General features: G+C 42.5%; 1 protein-coding gene across 1 annotated transcript in view; it reads right to left on the bottom strand.

Annotated features, from left to right (window-relative positions):
- The window catches only part of galnt9 (polypeptide N-acetylgalactosaminyltransferase 9), a 106,074-nt gene extending 97,167 nt beyond the window's left edge, over nucleotides 1–8,907 (bottom strand). Inside the window, exon 1 of the mRNA XM_061070777.1 lies at nucleotides 8,667–8,907. Within this exon, the coding sequence (XP_060926760.1) occupies nucleotides 8,667–8,907 (241 nt within the window). The remainder of the gene's footprint in view (nucleotides 1–8,666) is intronic.
- Between the last annotated feature and the right edge of the window lie 12,129 nt (nucleotides 8,908–21,036).

Genomic DNA, 21,036 nt, shown 5'->3' with positions numbered 1-21,036 from the left:
CGTGGCCCACACCAGCCCGTGTGGTGGCATTTTGACAAGTATGGGTGGGGTTCACGTCACTGATGCGCCATCTGGCATAGCGGCCCATGTCACACACACACACACACACACACACGAACACACACACACACACACACACACACAAATACCCTCCAGAGCCGGAGACTCAAGTCTGGAGGGCCTCTCTGTCGCTGCATGAATCTTGGAAGCAGGACAATGGCTGTCAGCTTTCTGTTATGGTCACTGTGTTATTTGTCTTCACCCTGGCTGCCACTTCCTCTGCCTGATTGAAATTCCATTATGGGATGAGCAACGAAGGACACTCACAGAATAAAGGCGGAGAGTTGGTCATGAATCAGTTGTTTGTACATTAAAAGATTCTAAAAAGCTAATTTAATGCTGAGGAGTTAAAACAGTTCTGGAGCACATTGATGCTTTTTTGTCACTTTAAATGAAAAGTCTGAGGGATCTTGTTAAATCCTATTTTTGACAATACCTGGTCGATCTTTTGAGTGGTTTAATTATTCTGTCGCATATTTCATGTTTTTCCACTTTTCCACAGAACAAAGACAGAAAAATGAATATGCATGAATCAATCTGCAAATGCATTTTTACACAGCCGCTTCTTTTTTATTCCAAAACTGAACTGTGCACAAACAAAAATAGAAGCTTTTACTACATTTCTTGAGAGGGAATAATTGGACCGTGTACATCTGAGCAAAGAGCATTACTCTATAAGAACAAAGAGCTCAGTTCCTCTAACTGCGTGAGTTAAAAATGTATGTACACATGATCCAGAGAGGCACTTTGTATAAAAGCATCCAGTAAACGGCCTGTTATGTGCTCGTAAAAAAAAGAAGGAAGGCAATGACTAAAAGCCCACATTGCTTTTGTATTTGTCGACACAACTTCAGAACTTCCGTGAGTTCCCTGCGAAGTGTTCTTCCGTGGGCTATTTCCGATGCGAGCTCGCCTTCCGAACACCACCGTAACATGATCCCACTGCAAAGCAATTACAGTCCAACATCTGCTTCATCCACTCAGGCTGCATTCCCCTGCAAAGCCTCAAACCGTCAGGCGACAATTTAAATCTCATTGTGTCCAGGGATACATCTGTCCCCGCAATTCCATTTGTCCAAATCCCCCGGACATGACACATTTAAGTCGCAACATCTCTGCATTATACAGTGACCTTCAGAATGTGTCCGATTTGGCCTTTGTAAGATAGAGCATCAAATTCAAAGATGACCCCCTACCCCTCTCACCCCCCCCACCCCCTTCCCTCATTTTAATAAATGATTTAAGAGCAGGAGTGGATTCATGTGTGTCCAAAGTGATGCGGTGCAGCTCTAAATATTGATGGTGAGTGGAGTACGGCGGGATTGAGAGATCTGTTCCAGACGAGAAAAATGACTCGTTCTAGAGAGGCTTCGAACCTTCAAAGGCTGAAACAAATCCATGAAATACGGAGAGCTGCTGGAGGAGCTGCATTAAAGCCAGGAGCAGCAGTCGGAGCGGCAGCAGGCACGGCAGGAGGACAACAGCTCTGATTTGGAAATTGGCTGCACAAGACTCCTTAATTATCCGTAAACAACGGGATGCTGTCCTTCTGAAACATTTAGGTCACAGGCCCAAGCTTGCTTGAAAGTGCAAGAACAGCATCGTAGATACAGAGTGTTAAAAGAGCAGGGGCAGGACATTCATCTATTACCAGTTATCAAGGGTTATTCTTTAGTTTTGTAAACACTAACTAGCCTGTTGTGTCTCAGTAAGACTTTTCAAGAAGCTCTGTTTAAAACGTTTCAGGATTCACAGCTAAAAACTTTTCATGCTGTTGTTTCTTCCTGAAACCGGACTCAGCCGATCTCTAAATACTGCATTACTGAAGGGCCACATTAAAATCCCATTAGCGTGTGGTTAGTTGATATTGCTATTGTTGAATAGAAAGCATCTAAGGTCTTATATGTGTAATTACAAAGGGTGCTATTCACTCTGTTTGATAATTTGATAAAAATCATGTCTACATTCAAACTGTGTAATGAAATATTAAGAATTACCAACACCTTTCCTATGTCCACCTGTTTTACACTGCACTTTAAACTCTTCATATGTTTAGCTGGTCACACAATATGACATCATATTCTAAAAACTCACCTTACTTAAGCAAACAGTCATGTGCTATTGACAATTAATGTGCCACATGTCCTTCATATTCTTTGCTCATATGGCTTAGCTTAAAAAATAGGTTAACCATGGAAATAGAAGAGGCCAGGACAAACTTAGGCTACATTGAAAACTGTGATATCGAACTCGAACGATTCGCATCCACACCAGTGTTTGGATCAAACATGTGCCAATCCCTGTTCATACCAACCCACCTGAAAATGATGACTCACGTACACTAGGCCTATGTGTCTATTGCCATGACAAGTAGTTTTTCTTCTCTATGTGTACAAAGTTGTTCTGGAGGTGGGATCATGTGATAGGAGGCTGACAAATCAGTGAAGGCCTTGCATGAATGAAAAGACCCCATCAGCAAGTGGTTGTGAGTGTTTATAATCATTTCCAAACGTCTTTGCGCCCGTCCAGATCAAATGTTGCACCAGAGGTTTCAATCCAATTTAGCCTTAAATTGGATTGAAATTACTTTGATGAAATCCAAATGCTACTATTAGTGAAAGTGTTCACAGCAGCTGAGGCGATGCATTAGTCGTTTACATGCACTTTGTGGCTGCAGCTGGTTCTTTTACATTCTTGCAAAGTTTTCCATCATTCTCCAGCGTTGATACAGCCAGACTTCCCTGTCCAAGTGAAGGAGATTGGAGCTGTAGATAACAAACTTATTTCCCAATATTTCTTTACATTTAAATCAGTACCATGGAATTTTAGGCAGCATTGACTGTTACTAGATCCTCTTTCACTGTAACTTTAATATCACAGAAGTTTGATACTGATAACTCTGTGGTAAGAGCCACTTATGAGGAAGATCTGGTTTTCCCGTTTCTTGTGTCGATCCGACTAACTGGATAAACCTGACTGTATAATATCAAACTCCATTTACATCTGCTAAAAGTGCATCATCTGCTCATTTCTTAACAATGTGTTTGTATCTGCCTATATCCCAGTTTGCAAACTCAATATGGATAAACAATCACTGCCAGAGACACAATAGAAAAACACATTCACATCATTAGATGTTGAGCCTGAGAAGCTGACCTCTACGCCCTCCTTCATCGGATGTCATCATTTGATGATGGCATTGTAATCACTGCATGACTCCAGGCCGGTGGTGTGAATAAGACGAGCGCTCGCTCCATCTGTGGCTGGCTGCTGATTGTCAGGTGAGCCGCTGAATTCATTATCATCTTTCCTAAAGGCTGAGAAGAATTGATTCTTATCCCTTTCTGAACCTCCTCTGTGGACAACAGCCTCATCTGCATATCATTATCGGAATATATTTCATTTCATCAGGTCTCGCCGCCCTGCGTGTGGCGTCCCTGCAGCCGGCGTAATTACACACCGCACAACAGCATACAGTCGCATGCCGATGTGTATCATTAAGATACAGTCTAAGCATCAAGTGTCTGCGGAGGAGAGAGAGGGAGGGAGTGTGACATTTCTCATCGAGGCTCTGCCCCAGCAGGCTTAGCATATAAACAGCGTTGGATTCTTTGCCATAATTGGGCATTACAGATAAGAAGCATATCTGGCACAGCAGCTGGGCCCGTGAGGCTGCCATCCCATCAGCACCTACACACTGGGAAACGGCCGGGAGTGACATGCATGGCTGATGACAAGCGCCTCGGTGTGACCGTGAGCTGTGGGACGGCGGCGGATCTCCAGCAATGACACATCCAGCAGCGGTCGGAGGGGCGTACACTGAAGAGCGGCACATCCGCTCGCTAACAGCGGTATCTGTTTTGAGACCATTATTTCAGGAGCAGTCCTGATTGTGCCAAGGAAGCCCGGAGGCGACAGGTGTCATTTCTGCCCGGCGAAATCGAGGGTTGTCAGCCTGAAATAATAAGCCTGCTCGTGTCTACCTGTCTGAAATCAAGGACCCACTGTTTCAATAATGACTGAGAGATTTCGAGTGGGAAGTCTGCCACTGTTATTACAGGGCTGTGCAACAAGAGAAAGCCTGAGAGACGTAGCAACAGTCACGGAGGGTGTCGAGATTTAGCAGGCAGTGAAGTAATTCTCTTATCGTGATTTCTCTGCACGGACTGAACATCAGTACATTTTATTGGATTTTAAAATGAACATATCAGTATTGACCTACGAAATCCCAATGAGTCAAGCTCTAATGTTAAAAAATGCATTTCTATCTCTCCCTGGATAAAGGAAGCGGATCTTATTTGTGCAGACTGTTCATTTGGGCAGGTCACTCACGAAGCTGCAGCAGGTGAGGCACAGGTGAGGAGCTATTTGCTATCTAATGCAGTACTTAGGGTCCAAACGCTGCTTCATAAGCTTGTTAACAAGCTTAAAACCCCCTCATCTGATTACCCAGAGACAATGGCGGTGCCACTGATAACCTTCATGTTGCCTATTTCTTCATCGAATGAGCAACTGATGAGCAGCTTTACTGTTGTTTTCTCAATGGGAGCCCAGCCAGCATCCATCACAACGCCATAAAAGACGAATTCTCCCGCTTCTTTATGTCATTCAGATCTAATTGGACGTCACTTTAGCTCTCATTGCTCGCCATTGGTCGGCAATAAACAACAAAGGGAATGGGCAATTACTTCATATCACTGCCGGACATGGTAATAGTTATTGGCGCAGCGAGTCCTCCTCTCGCCATTGCTGTCCCCAGTGGCCATAGAACACAATTTGTGGTCCGTGCGTGATTTTGAAAAAGGGGCCACTGACCTGGGATATGAGGATATGATTAAGGATCCCATTAAAGAGCTCAAGACAAATCATGGAGGGATTGCGACCGCCAGCGAATGTTTCCAGCCTGTGTGTGTGAGCACTTCTGGACACTCATTGCCACAGTCAAAGAAATTATGTCACCAAAATTACACAGAAGGACACTTGTACCTGTGGTTATTGTTTGTAAATAGTGGATTATCTGTCTGAGAATGACACTGGATGTAGCATCTGTCATGATATATTCCTCCACAAGCTTCTGTTGTCTTGAACATATATGATGATTGGAAGTCAGGAGATCGGGCCAGGTAGTGTCCCAGCTACATGGACTTATAACATTTTCATTATGACAACAAATATCTATTTTTCCTCCAGTCTATTTATTTTGGGTGACCCGTCTGAATTATTTAACTTAAATCTACCACTTGCAAACTCTTCTCATAAGCTGCTTGGAGACTTGCACGGAACTTCAGGGATCGAGTGAGAGCCTCCTGACTTTCTCCTTACGTTTTTCTGACTTAATTTTATCGTCATCCTCGGGGAGAAAAACGGCTTATGTTAGGAAGGATAGTTTTGGTAAAAGATTGGAAAGCATCTTCGGCATCGTCAGCATCATGTGGCACACGCCTCTTGGTCACCTGGCTGCCTTACAGAACGATTATCTAATTGGTTCTGTGATAAGGTGAAGGACTGTGACTTGAAATGGGGGCTGTACCACGCTTATAGTTTGGGCATTTTTGGCTTTCCAGCACATAAAATAACCTTTAATTATTACATATCAAATAATTAGCTGATATGCATCTATACTCGAGAGATATATTTTGTTAGATCTCTGGTTGTCTAACATCTAAACATTTGATACAACCCTGTGTTTTTGTATACATGTGGGCATACGAATGTACATTTGTTAAGTTTTTTGTCTTTGTATCAATGTGTATGTACACGTCTCTATGTTTTTTCTCAACATAATTTATCTTAAAGGGTTTTGATTTTTTTCTTTTCCTTTTCACTTTTCCAGCTCAACTTTACATACCCAACGTGACTGTTGTGAAAACTTTATAAACTAAAAATCATTCAATAAACACAGAAACAATAAATTCTGATTTTTTTTTTCCATCCCTCAAAGAGATGCATGCCTTCCAGCTAACAATCAGGGGGGAAATTACAAATAGACGTTACACTTCAGCCAACACAATTCCGCAAATGCATGTTTTACAGTGCAGCCACTCAAACATTGTGTGAGACAAACCGATGGAGCTCAAAGACATTTCAGCTCTCACAAGTACATGTTAAGAACTTTCTTTGTACTTTCATTCCTATATGAATCCTGCACAAACGCACACACTGTTTCTGTCCCACAGCAGAACCACTGTATGGGCTCGACTGACTCTATTGGATTGTCTCTATATAAAGAAAAGTGACTGAAAGGATGAATTGTGCTTTTTGAGAGGAAATGCCTGCTGGGTGGATGCCAGATGCCAAGCATAACTCAAAGTGACAGAGTGACCCTCAATAGCTGCTGAAGCTCGGGCATAATATCAAGAGCACGCAGGGCGAAAAAATAAAAATCTGCAGCCGCACAGTTTCTGGTCCATGAAGCTGTGAAACGTCCTTTACCACTGACGGCTGGAAAAGAGTCAAATGGACTGTCGATCATCTTGCTTCTCACATTACACTCAGTTAGAGCGAGATACTGTCGCTTCCACTGGAAATAAAACGATTTTAAAGTGATTTTTTAAGTTGGAGCTGCTTTTTGGGATGTGGAGGTTAAAATGTGGATCAAGATCTTTACTGAGGACCAGCATAAAATTCCAGCACACCAGAAGAAATGGCCTCCTCTTCCACTGCTTCCTCTCTCACAGACCCGCTTCATTCTGAGCTATTGAAGTCTGCAATTTACACCAAATGACAAAGTCACGATTTCCCAAGAGAGAACGGTGAGCTAGTAAATAGAAACCAACTTTACTGATAGATTAAAAATCAATCAGCAACACTTTGCAAAGCGGCAACATTTCACCACGGAGCACAATGGAGCAACAGAGCTGTGTTCTCGTTATTCGGCTGGAGGAGAAGACGTTATGGCTCTAACTGAAGGATGTGAGGGGTTGGCCATTTGGAATTGAAATGCCAGTGGGAGAGGAGTTTGACTCCATTAGGATGTGTTTGTGCTGTAATGTACTAAAGCCTTTCTGTGGTATTCTCATACAACACCGCTGACATTGTCTTGAAGCTTGTCACCAAAGCAGCCGGTCACGACAGCGGGAGAAAATGATGCCACTTAGCCTCAATATCCTGTCGGCTCTGCGCAGTCCACAAACCATGACCAATTTCAAAAAAAAAAACCTTGATGAAAACAATGACCTCAGCAGGAGAAAGAGAGAGCTTATCCATGTTCTCTTCTGTCAGCTACAGATTAGTATTTTAGGTTGCATGTTATTTTCCCTTTAAACTTATACATCAATAAACATAAATGAAGCAGTAGTAGAAGGCAGTGGTACATGGTAAAGACCTTTTTTAAAAATGTTTTATATACATACAAGATGGAAAAATAATCATTCAGTTTATCTAACGAAATGTAAAAAAAACATTTTCAGTAATGGTCTCTGTCATTTTCAAAAGAATGAGCTTTACCATTTTCTGATTTACTGACTTAAGGATTAAAATATAATTCCAAAAAACAGTATGTGTTTAGGTTTTGGAGTACTGGTGTCCAATAGCATGAAATGAAAACCACCTCTTGGGCTTTTATTTCCAATATAGGTGATGGTAATCTTTCTAACTGGAACAGAATTATTGATAATCGAATAATCCTGCGTTAGACGCATCCCTAAATGTCTCTCATTCAAACAATGGCTTAAATCCTAGAGTCACCAATGATATAATGGTTGTATTGTGCAAACAGTAAATATTATTGTATTGCATGGTAGAATGATGCTTGATGTGATTCTTACAATTCTTAGGGATGTAGAAGTTTTTTTTGCATTACTAATGTAATTAAACCTTGATTGAATTTATGTATTTTTATTCCCTCAATGCCAAACAAATACCAGTTTGCATCTTTGACAGTTGGATTTCCCCCCGGAGAATACCACCGTGCAGGAACACAGAGTCGTGCTGGATGTAACTTGATTTTAAAGATTGCTGCTCTGCCGAGGAGACCAGAAAAAAAAATCTGCCTCACAGACTAATGGCCATGTAATGAAATACAAGTCTGTCATTCCGTTATGGAGCCATTACATTATAGGCTCTCCTTCAAAACTCAGACGGCTTGTTAAATCTGATACGTTTCCGGAGCAGTGCCTTCAAAGAAAAGACAGGAACGGACACGGAGAGGGAGAGACTTGCTCCGTGGGATGCAGAACTAACACGCATCAATAGTTAAAGCTTAAAGTTTATGTGAAGTTTAAAACAAGTCAATTATGGGTTAAGGGTGACAGAGTGTGATAGGCTGTTAAAGTAACAGCCCGGTAAAGTCTATCAGTACAAAGGGTCGAGGCACATATAAGTATTGCACTGTTATCTATCACCTTGCTTCATTTGCTCCTTAACAAGACAGGTCAGAGCTTCAGAGGCACAGTGGTCCATGTGACAAGAGAAGCAGAGTTTAAAAACGTAAATGGTCATAGAAAAAACAATCATATACTCCTGGTCTATGGGAAACTGACCAGACTGAATCTCTGCACCTTTTGTATTCCTCAAGCCATCACAAAGTGTCTGTATACGGGGTTTATGATACTTCTTCACTGACTTCATCACCAGCAGGTTACAGTTTGTTACAATTCATATCCTACCGTTTAACTGGTTGTAGACCACATCCTCCAGCCTCTCCAGCCTCTGCAGAATAGACTGCCTGTCCACCAAGTTGGAAACTTTGCCATTCCTGGCTCGCAGCCTCTGGTCAGAGATGCGCCCCAGCTGGATGAGCTCGTCGGAGCGGTCCTGGATCCTGCAGTACACCGAGAACAGGATAATCCCCACGAACACCAGGATGTTGACGGTCAGCAAAGTTTTGATTTTGCGTGCCACAGCCATTAAAAGAGAATCGGCGGACGTGGCTGACTCGAGTCAAGCCCAGCAGCAGCTGTCCATGTGCAGGGGTGGCCTGCTTTCTGGCACCTCGCTGCGAGCTGGTGCAGGAGGATGGGTTTGCCTGCTCGGAGGAAGGGGAAGGTCACCCGGTGCAGGTGGAGGGGACGCGTTCAGCACCACGGACAGCTCCGGGAAGCAGGAAAGTTCCAGGCTGCTTCGGGGCTTCGAGGAACAGCTGCGCACTCTCCGCCGTGGTCCCTCCAGCTACATGTTACAAGCCAGACACGACGCCGCGGGAGGCATGCATCCTCTTTGGAACAGCCTATGGCAGTTGCACAAACATCTCAACCCCCCATCCACCCGCCCACCCCCACTCCGCAACGTGATAAGTCGCCAGATCCCGAATCAGCCCCAGAATGCCTCGTCCGTCCTGCAGGAGATGCACTGCAACAACCGGAGCATCCTGCTGCTATCACTGCTCTGCTGGGGCATCCCTTTCCCTCGGAAGCGGTGTGGTCAGGTCACTCGAGCTCTCGCACATATGATCCAGAGGAGCGTATGTCCACACAGTATGTGCATGCTCCAGAAACAAGGCGGCGTTTCTCTCTCTCTCTCTCTCTCTCTCTCTCTCTCTCTCTCTCTCTCTCTCTCTCTCTGTGTGTGCGCTCCGTCAGTCCATGGTCTCTGTCCTGGTCGGTGGCGCAGAGGAGCAGGACGAGTTGCCGAGAGCAGATTTGCCCTCGGACGCTGTCAGACGATACCGATGCTCGGTGGGGCTGGGAGAGATGTGAACGGGCTCTGGCATGCTGTCTCTCCTCCTTTCTCCTCCTCCTCCTCCTCCTCCTCCTCCTCCTCCTCCTCCTCCTCCTCCTCCTCCTCCTCCTCCTCCTCCTCCTCCTCCTCCTCCTCCTCCTCCCCAGCCCCTGTGCGCGCTCTGCGAGGGAGGAAGAGCCGCCGCTGCGTCCTGACGTTCAGAGGCACAAGCCATGAATATGCAGGAGCCGTGTTTGGGCTCGCTTGGATAAGAACTGAACTGATATGAACTGTGAACAATGGGAGCGGAGATGTGTCCCCACATGTTTATTTTTTTTGTTGCTATCTGATCCGTAACGCATGCAGGTTATCAGTTTCCACCTCCCCTCTGATGCCGCTGCCGGGGGCAACTTAATGCTTAAGTGATTAACATCCACGTTGCACATTGTAGTATAGTTAATGTGCACAGCTATGTAACAGCTCCCTGCATACAGTATTAGGGGGGGGAATTGGCAAAAATGTGACGATTCAATAGTATTGCGATATTTGGGCCACGATTCATTAGTATTGCGATTCTGCGATATATTGCGATACTGCAAGTATTGCGATTCAATTCTGCGATATATTGCGCTTCATGTCCCCCATATTGTTCAAAGGCATTACAAAAAATGAGGAAAATAAGACTGCTCACCTCACTTCAAATGTCACATTTAATTCTGTGAACAACATTGTCTTCTACACATTAACTGAAGTGCAAAAACTAAGAAAGGGTAGTGCAAAAACTTTGTCCTTGAACATTCAGGACACAGGACCTTTGTAATTATTTTCTGAATAGGAGACCTCTCACATGAACGCTGAGCTCCCAGCACATAACTTACAATTATTTAAATACAATACAGTAACATCAAGCAGACATAATAGAGTAACATATACCTGAGAATAATCATATAAGTAAGAGTAACCTAGAGCTTCAATCAAATTGAGAAAAATAAACAAATGTGTACTAGAGTCCAGTCCAGTTGGCTGCAAGGTCATGATCCAAAATGTTAAATTAATTTGGGAATATTGGCATTTTTGTTCAGAAAAAGGAGTTGGTCAACATGCTCAGATGTTAAAGTGCTCCTCTGGGCCATTACTATATCTCCTGCTGTGGAGAACATCCTTTCCGCATACACACTAGTGCCTGGAATGCTCAGGTATCTTTTAAACTCTGAAACTGTCCTTGTCATGCTTTTCCAACCAGGGGCTGTTACATATATAATTGTAAATAAAGTATTTAAAAAAAAAAAAAAAAAATACAGTATATACATGGGTGGTCAGCCTCAGGAGGAGAAGCATCATTTCCCCCATCACATGCTTGGCCAGAGTATAAACGTCATCAGATGTGAGCTACATCAATTATAAATCACACATTTGAATCAAGCCAACTGGAAAAAGAGGTAGAATGCATTTACATGTACTACAGTGCAGTGCCTCATCTCAGAATGTATGTGTGCTTGTCCTGTGTCAATGCCCTAGAGATATAGAGTTATTCCTCGTCCTCCTCAAACGGTTTTACAATGTACTCTCACTTTTTATTGTTTGTGAGCTGGATGTTGAGTGCAGAGCTTTTTATTAACAGCATGTGGTGCAAAGTGAAGTTAGAAAACTTTGTGATTATGCTACATGGTTTATCTCTTTTTTCAAAAAATAGAACAGAATTTATTAAATCACATGTTTCGTTTCCATTGAATGATTTATTGAACTGCTGTTGTTTTTTCATACAATGCATGTCAGCCATTTCAAAGGTCTGTTCGGTAATCCATACAATCTTCCACTCAAATTCACACTAGTCACCTGTTTATTCAGTTTTGATCCATATTGAACGTATCACGTGTCCAAATGGCATCAAATTTGACACTGCACTTTATCTGGCAATTTACAATACACATGCCTACATTCCATATGGTCGGTCCATTTGAGTTCCAAATACAGACGGACAGACAGAGACAGACATTTGTTGAATAAGAAGATATTTACACGCAACAGATCTACTTCCATAACCGGAATATCCAGCTCACACTGCAACCCACACTGTTGACTGACCTCTTGGTAAGTGCAATGTAAAACCCTGCCGCTTACAAACCATGATCTTTAAGGGCACGGCTAGTGTAGACCAAAGGATTGTTTCCATTAGCAGACATGCTCAAACCACTGGCTCAAATACTTCAAACTCTCCTCTGCTCCTCATCTCCAATCCCAAATGAATTATGACTCAAATAAATCACGAACAAGGAGCTTGAGTCTCAGTGTGTACTTTCACTTGATTAAGCAAACCCAGACATGGCACAGGCTGCCCAAAGCACTTTGATCCCACTTCACACCAACCAGAGCATCTCAGATTTATACCCCTCAGTCTGTTTGCCGTTTCACTATAGACAGATGGCGGCAGTTAATTGTAAAAAAAAAAAAATAAAAAAAAAAATAATAATTAATTAGATTCATTGACAGCAGAGTTCTCTGTCAAAGGACATCTGGTGTAAGAATGTGGTCTTCTAAGTTTTCTCAGAACTGTTGATGGTTTGCTTTACATTTAATCCCCTTGGAGATCAGTGTCAGAGTTGGAGAAGAGTGGTGCACTCCGGTTTTGGGTGTTCTCTTTAAAGAGAGGGGCCTCATCATTTCTATCAAGTAACAAACAAAGCATGCACAAGAGCGCTGGGAGGTTCAGTGGTCCATATATTCCACAGTCCAACCCAAAACATGGTCATCTGTGATAATATTAATAATATCTTGCATTTATATAAAGCCTTTCAAGAGACCCAAGGACACCTGCGGATTCATGTTCCAAACCATAGCACTCATTATTACTACTTCATATATGAGTATTGCCATTCCTACATTTTTACACAAGTACTCAATCGCCATCATGATATATACACTCAGTAGTCTTGATAACATAATTACACAAATACTTTGTAATTGTTACTATTTTTTGACACAAATACTCAATAGTCACTATTTTATTACAGAGTAGGCTATTCAGTATCATTACTACATGAGTTTTCATTGGACGGAACTTGAAACTGTGTGACTATTGTTGTATTCTGTCCACAGAATTACATTTAAAAACCTTAACTCCGAACCAGCTTTGTGGTACTTCCTCCTATAGTAGGTGTCTCCAATACCACATTTTGCCGGGATAACAAACTCACCCACAGACTCACAAGGTGAAAACAGCACCAGCCCCACTGTCACAGCTGGTTTTTACATGAAATCATAGAAACAACCACAGGGATCATTCTCCTTTCTGTGTTGTGATGGTACAATGCATTTCCTGTTATCACCCCTTTGTGTTTTAATGATAGAAGCTCATGTGCTTCCCCACCAGCCCTGCAGCTCTCGTTGTTCTCAGCGCAGTATGACAAGTACATTTCAAGTGTTTGGCTTTGTATGCATTTTTTAATTAGGGTTCCCGCTGCACGAGTCCCATTACAAAATGTGCTGATTTGATTCAAGCTCTGCAGAAACAGAGAGACTGTGGGGAAATTACAGTTACAGCCACCTCAGCCACCGTGCAGACCTCAGCACACCTGCTAACAGTATCACAGTCCCATACACTCCTCTGTTGGACTCTGGGCACGAGTCTCTGAAGACTTCGGTGCTGTTTTCTGCATTCAGCACCCTGCGTGCCTCTGTGACGCTAGACACCGGCACTAAAGGGTTTTAACCATATTAACTTGGGTCACCGCCAGCTGCACCTTAGTCAACCCACTCAGTGTTTCTGCTTAAGCCACTTGAACATATTCAGTAGGAGTGTGCAGGTTGGATAAAACTGTGCATCTAGCACTGCTGCAAGACGGCCAAAAATATCTATAGCCATGTAATCATCAGATCTGCGTTCAAAGGAATTATAAAGCAGGAGCTCCCACAGTATCACAGCTGTAAAAAAAAGTAGAACAAATTATGTATGAGAATCAATCTGCTATGAGTTTATCACAAATATCAGTGTGATGATGACTGTTGACTTTTAGGTATATGTCCAACAATTAAGCCAACCCTTTTGAATAACATGTAATAAGTAAAAAATCCCAAACTCTTCCTTTATTATGGCACATCCATTTGGATATAGAGGAACATTGGGAGCCACATTTCAGGAGACCTGATAGCTGTAAGTCTCACATTCCCTCATCTTCTGTAATTTGTTGTCCAATAATGCTGAATGAAATATATGTAGCCTACAGAGCGACTGACTGGAAATCAGGTTGATGAGAACAATCGGACTGAAACAAATAACAGTAAAGATGCAGGTCACCAAAACAAAGAGCAGACAGATGCTAAGCACTGAGAACCTGCAGATGACGATTCTCTAAATGTAAAGATGGACGACATGACAGATAAAAAAGTGAGGCCAAAGCATCTTGATCGCCACCTGGTGGCTGTCTGCAAGACAAGTCATAACTCCAGCCTCCTCTATGTTAGTGGGTGGGACATGGACCAAACTAAAAAGTCAAGAGTTCACATATAATATCATTTTCAGTAGTTATTATTAGACTGGTGTTAATTTGTCTGGTGTGTTTGGTTATTTGTTGCCATGAAAATGGGGGTGAAACATTCTGACTGACAGCTGAGACTGTCTCATGATTGGTCGAGTGCCTGTATCAGCAGGACCTCACAATTGCGGTTCCATCTCCTGATCACTACTGTGAACACTCTGGATCCAAATGCGCAAGATGGCATTGTAGGTATGTAAAATATCTTGGCTTAATATCTGGATGGTGGGAGGAAGTGGAGAATACGTTGTCCCTCTATACAGTACAGTCTTAAGTGCGTTCATCAATATGACTGACACCTTTCAAGCACAGCTTCAAATCGTTAGCACGAAAACAGACTGATGCAGTAAACACAGGTAGGTACGAGCCTAAGAGGTCTTGGCTGCAAAGAGGATAGAAACCATTGTAAAACACAGTGTAGTTAGTGCTTGGTTGGGCACCATTTACTTTGCTACGCTCCAGTGATTTTAGTGCACTGGGAATTCTCGTCATTCGAAGATACTCTTCACTGGGCGTCGACGTGGCTGAACAGAGGGGATATGTTCTGACAAGATGCTATTAAGCAAGGGCAGCCTGAAGTCAGCAGATCACACACATCTCCTACACTGCAGGACTGAATCTAACAGCAGAGTAAGAGATCAAAATAAACTTTTGCCAGCTTTTCTGTCTCCGGTGAGTATTTCTTCAACATTTGATCCAGGATTCAACAAGCCACATGGCAACTTTCTTTTTAAATCTCAGAGAATATAAAAGTTACACTGCTGGGCGTTTGTTGGCTGAATATAATAAAAAACCAAGATCTTGTGATTTCTTCTACAATAGTTTGTATTCAGTTAAATGCAAACTAATATTAGAAAGTAGGAACCCAATGTGGTTTTTAAAAAGAAAACCATTAAAGCATGTCTTTGACTGTGCTGCAACTTTCATTAAAACACAAAAGCTTGCTTGTAACCGAGAGATAAAAATGTGTCCTTCATCTGTGTTCACAGTGGCTAATATGCGTAACGTTTCAGCAAAAGCACAAATGATCTAAAACGCCACAAGCTACATAAAGGACAGTGTGTCCGTTGAGAAAATATGGAGGAAAACAAACAAACTGACAAACAGGGAGTAGATGAGTATTTACGCCGTGTTTGTCCCCGGATCAGATGACACGCAGACTTGGTCTGTCGCCTTGGGAATAAAGAGCCAACTCAAAGACACTGGTTGGTCACTAATGTAATGCTGTCCCTCTGCCTGTCAGAGCTAAGTTCATGCATTATCACTTGACCCTGAGGCTAACAGCTAAGCCCCAGTTCTGTCTGCCTTAACTTCGCTCATTCACATTCCACCTCCCTCCACTTCTCCCCACTGAGCTGCTGCAGGGGCTGTTGATTTGCCTAATGCCTGAACTAAATTAGAATAATAACCCTGCAGACTAGAATATGTGGTGTTCTGCTCCGGGCATGTTTTTACATCCTTTTTTTGTTTTACAACATGATGAAGAGGCAACAGTGGAGGGCCATGCAGCTGAATGTTTATCAGAGCTGAGGTCTCATTAAGACTGAATGCGCTCCTTGACCTTGGCAGACAACTTGGGCTGCACCAGTAATGCATCACTGTGGCATCCCAATCACAAATGCAAAGTGCTCCCCCCCCCCCTTCAAGTGGGGACAAGGCGACTCTTGACCCTGTTAATGAGATGGAGACAGAGGCGGACATCAGCCCGGGACACATGCTGTCAAACAAACCTGTGACAGGGCCTATCTGTGTTAGAACTCCCAAAACATTCAGCTAGAGGCCGAGCACATCACATATCAAAATGTCCAAATGAATGATTGGATTTATCAATATGAACATAAGCCCGGCTTCTCAATGTGTTTGTATTAATGGAGCAGGAACTCTCCAGACACCTCCAAATGTTTCTTGATTTATGGCAGAAGCAATTACATCTTGCCAGTGCACTGGTGCTTGATGGGCGAATCGGTGCAGGTAATTAGAAAGAATAATGAAACAGGGAGCCGAGGGAATGAATCCCCGCATCAAAAAATCTAATCAAAGATAGATGGACTATCCATATTACCTAGTCATTATGCCGGAAAGAGTATTGTTTTAAATCCCTGTGAGTGTCAGCCATGGACTCTTTCTCAAACAAAAGCCATAACTCTGCTGACACCTCCGACTTGTTTGCCGGCTGATTGATATTCCATGGCCTGTGAGCATTCCTCCAATTTATGTTTTCAATGTCTGGCTGAGACAATGGATGTGTTTTTCCCATACTGAGAAAAACTGCTAATGATGGATATACAAAACAATACAAAAATGTTATTAAAATGCACCCAAAAACAATACATTTCAGCTCAGACAGGGGGACACACACACAAACACACACTGCAGACAATAACACAACACAAAGTGTGCTGCCGGAAATCTTGTGAGAATCTCAATAATGTCATCACCTCCGAGAGGAGCCTGCTCAATCCTATACTCTGCTTGCATGTCTGTTTACTCCCAGGTATTCTAAACATCATTTAACCACTCATCTTTGAAGGTCGCAAGGAGGGCTGGAGTACGGTGGCCCTGAGAGCTCAACGCACTGCAACTTAAGAAAACACATGCAGGTGGACAAAACACAAGCAAAGTAAGAAAAACATCTTCATCTATTTGACAACACAACACATTACAGAAATTTATTGAAGCACTGCAATATCAGAAAACGACAACATTTCCAGAGAACACCTAAAAGTGATGGACACGTTCCGTTGTTGTTGCTGCCGCAGTTTGGAGTTGTCAAAGTCGGTGTCCGTCAATGATATTGGAAAATTTGCTAAACTGTAAATGTTTTTGGTTTACTTTAATATATAATAAACTTTATTACTGCAAATGTCTACTGTAAACTCCTGAGACCCAATGGGCCATATACGATCTGAAATACGTTGTCTGTAGAGTGTCATGATTCCTCAATGGTTTGAGCTAATGATATGCTGTTTTTCCCTGTTTAACTATAAAGTCCATGTTTGTTAATAATTAACAGCACTTAGCATTCCCATTCTTCCGTTTCTCCAGGCAATGTATTGTCCATTTTGTGGAACCGAATTTGTTGGAAGTATTGGACGTTTTTGTGGTTCCTCTGGCAACAGTGTCTATCACTTTTAGGCATCCCTTGGAAACACTTTGGTTGTCGTTTTCTGTAATTGCAGCGCATTTCTGTAGTTGCAGCGCGTTTCTGTAAATGTAGTGTGTTTCTGTAATGTGTTGTGTTGTCAAATTGATGAAAATGTTTTCTTACTTTGCTTGTGTTTTGTCCACTTGCATGTGTTCTCTTAAATTGCAGTGTGTTGAGGTCTCAGGGCCACCTTACTGGAGCCAATCCCAGCTAACAAACATACAGAGACAAACACACTTACGTCTAAAATGAACCTAAATACAGTCTGCTTGTCTTTGGACTGTGGGAGGGAGTCGGAGTACCGAGAGAAAACCTGTGCCCAACATGCAGGTCCACACAGGGGACCCTGGCCAAACCGGGATTTTCAACCAGGAACCGTCTTGCTTAAGCTGCAACTCTACTGGCCACTGTACCACCACACCGCCACATTTATATAAAACCTCAATATATTTTGAAAAATAAATGTGTGAATTTAGTCAAAGAAATGAGACTTGCTCAAGATTGGTTGAACTCCAACCCCTGATCACTACTGCACAGACTCTAGCTCAAAATGCAGAAGATGGCAGCGTTCGTATGAAGCATATTTTCATTTCTGTATATTGGGAGAGTGGAGAACTCTCATCAATCTTTATTTACAGTCTATGAGACATGACACCAGAATAAATACATTGATAGCAAAAAAGTGAAATAAAATAAAAATAAATAGTTTGGGATTTTACAATGGCCAAAGACGGGGAGACAATTGGACAATTAGCCGGGTGCTGCTCGGTGTTACACAGTGACTTTAATGTGACTATGAGTTCACTTCTGAGGTGTTTGATAGAAGGCTCAAGCTTACAAACAAGAGAATGGAATACCTCAAGCAATCCTGCATGAAACGTAATGCCAAAGAGTCAGGCATTTCTTCAACAATAGCCAAAATAAATAAAACCTTAAAGAGTAACAGCGTCACTAAACTGCAGCATGGTCTGATACATTCTGAAGTGATACCAGGAGGACATCAAAGGCCCATTTCCACAAAATGACTCACAAAATAGCTCTAAATGACAGCAGAGATTGCTTCAGCTTTCATTTTTGATATTTTATTTACACAACAAAGTGCCTGCTGGGATGAGTTCAGGGCATCCGGGACAGATTAGCGGGCTGACTCGCTCACTAGGTGGATGCAGACCTGAGAGTCGCAGACTGTGGCCAAAAGAAACCAGCAGCCAACATCCCGGCCAATGTTTTAATCACAGAGTCACAGGAGCATCACAGACCTAAGACACTAATCAGGCAACACAAATACACAAGTAAGCCTATGTGCATACAAACCATTGGCTGGCAGCACTGTCTAATTCCCATTTCCTGTGCCAACAGGAACACACTCCAAAGAAAAAAAAGGATTATTTGTGAGTATTTAGCATGAATTTGCTAAATTTTAAAGATGCTAAATTTCACTTTGATCTAAAAAGGTTTAATGTCTGTCACTAATCTCAACACAATACAACTGTGAAGAGAGAGTATGCACATTCTAAGTGAAGAGACTCAAAATCTACAATACAAGTGCACTGCTGCCCACACATACTAATTCCTGTTGTCTGTGTTTCCTCCAAAAGAACAAAGTCATTGTTGGCACAGGGGATCAAAGCGCGCAGATGGCCAGACTGGAGTTTACTTTCAGAGCAGAACAACACACTGGCCATTGTTAAGCTAATGGTACCGTCTGGAAAACCAGCACCAGGTCCAAGCTTTTTCCAATCTGCTTTTGGACAAAGACACCGTGCTTTACGTCCCATCACTGCCAGACAGAATGTGATGGTGTGTTGTCAGAATAGGGTTGATATGGAAGCATCCTGCCGTTTGCCAGAAAAAAAAGGAGCAAAAAGAAAAGTGGAGGGCCATGAGCAGAAAACATCAAAGCGACGTGTCTGGTCCCTCCTGTTAAGGCTCCCCTTTGCTCGATTGTAATTAAAGATAGAGGCTCACGGAAGCAGTATGTGTTCCAGAGAAAATAATTACGTGGCTCTGCCAGTGAAGAGGGCATGTGGGCGGGTGTAGAGAGGAGATGAGGAGTTGGTGGTGGGGGGGGTTGGTAAACGACTGTGAGGCAGTGTAGTGACTGAGGTGAGTGTGTGGAGGGAGGGAGAGAGGGGAAGCCGAGGCCACAGGGGACTCCAGCGGCTGAGGTCGAAGTGGGTGCAGAGGACTGTGGGTCATTGCTTCTCTTTGCACTGTCCTCCCCTCCTCCACACACACACACACACACACACACACACACACATGCACAGACATACACACACACACACACACACACACACACACACACACACACACACACATACTCCCTGATGGCTGATTAGAGGGCAAGAAGAAAGAGAAAAAAGGTAGAGAGAAACTGAGAGGAGGGGGTTGGCTCTGTATATAGGGGCGTCTTTCGTCAAAGTACATAGAATGAAATTACGGTCCTCTCGAAACGACTGAGAGTAACTGAAGCCACAAATCCAACCTCCATATGTCATATTTTCAAATTATAATCGGCTGGTATTTGAATCGTTGGCATGGCAGCAGAGCCGACTCAATAATGTAGAATCACATCACTCAATAAGGCTACCTTCATGTGTTTGTAGCTTTGATTTGTCATTGACGTTTTCGCAGCATAACAACAAAGTGGTCCATGGCATTCCACATAATGAGAGATAGTGATCCACGGTGGAAACTAGCTGGTCAGGAGAGCAGGAGGGTGTGCCATCATCCACCCTGGGAATACGCGACACTACAAACACACATAAAAAACAATTGCAAGTGTAAAGAATAAGGGCAACTCCATAGCTACAGGATATTCAATGTAATTTTGGATGTATATATGTGAGATCGTTTCTACTTTGATTGTTATACTTTCAGAAAGGTTTATGCGTGCAGTGCACCTGTGCTCAATGCATCACATTGCACTTAAGGCATTGTTTGACATTTTGGGAAATATGTTTTTCTTTTTTTTTTCTTGCAGCTAGATGAGAAGAGCAAAACCACTCTTACGTTTATAGGGCTACAGGAGCAGGGTAGTTTTGTATAAAGAAACAGCTATCTTGTCTCTGTCTGAAGGAAATTAAATCTACTTACTAGCACCTAGAAACTAAATAAATGTTAGAGCTATAATTAATTGATTCGCTCAAAGAAAGAAATTATATATATATGGATCATAATGAGTGGCCTGCTCCTGTCTGTAGGCATTTATTCACTGGACATATATGACAATGATCTTGTTATTTCAAATTAAGCAAGACGGCAAATATTTCCAATTTTCCAAAGTGTTAAAATCATTGCTTCAAATGCCTGAAGACAATAAAAGGACAACAATTTTGAAAATTGACATGTGATAATGATATGAAAGAGTCATCAGATGAACACTTGAATAAAATTTAATTCAATCTCAGAGAGCCCCATTCAAATGAATGCGATTGTACATTTAAGTATTTTTAGCGTAACGTCTGGGTTGATTTTGCCATGAAAATACAGAAAAAGAGTTTGTAGATTTATATGTGCACATCATCCAGAAATGGTTATTAAAAGAGGGCTTAAATAAAAGGAAAACACAAAGGGAGGATAATGGATCTTCAGAAACAAAATTATAAATTATTTTCATGGGTATTGAGTCATTTAATGTGCTGCCCATTGTTATGGAGAATCCTCATGAAATGAAAGCACCACTGGGGCTTCAGATAA

This window comes from Limanda limanda, chromosome 5 (genome assembly GCF_963576545.1).
Source record: "Limanda limanda chromosome 5, fLimLim1.1, whole genome shotgun sequence".
Lineage (NCBI taxonomy): Eukaryota > Metazoa > Chordata > Actinopteri > Pleuronectiformes > Pleuronectidae > Limanda > Limanda limanda.
This window is presented reverse-complemented; position numbering and strand designations above follow the sequence as displayed.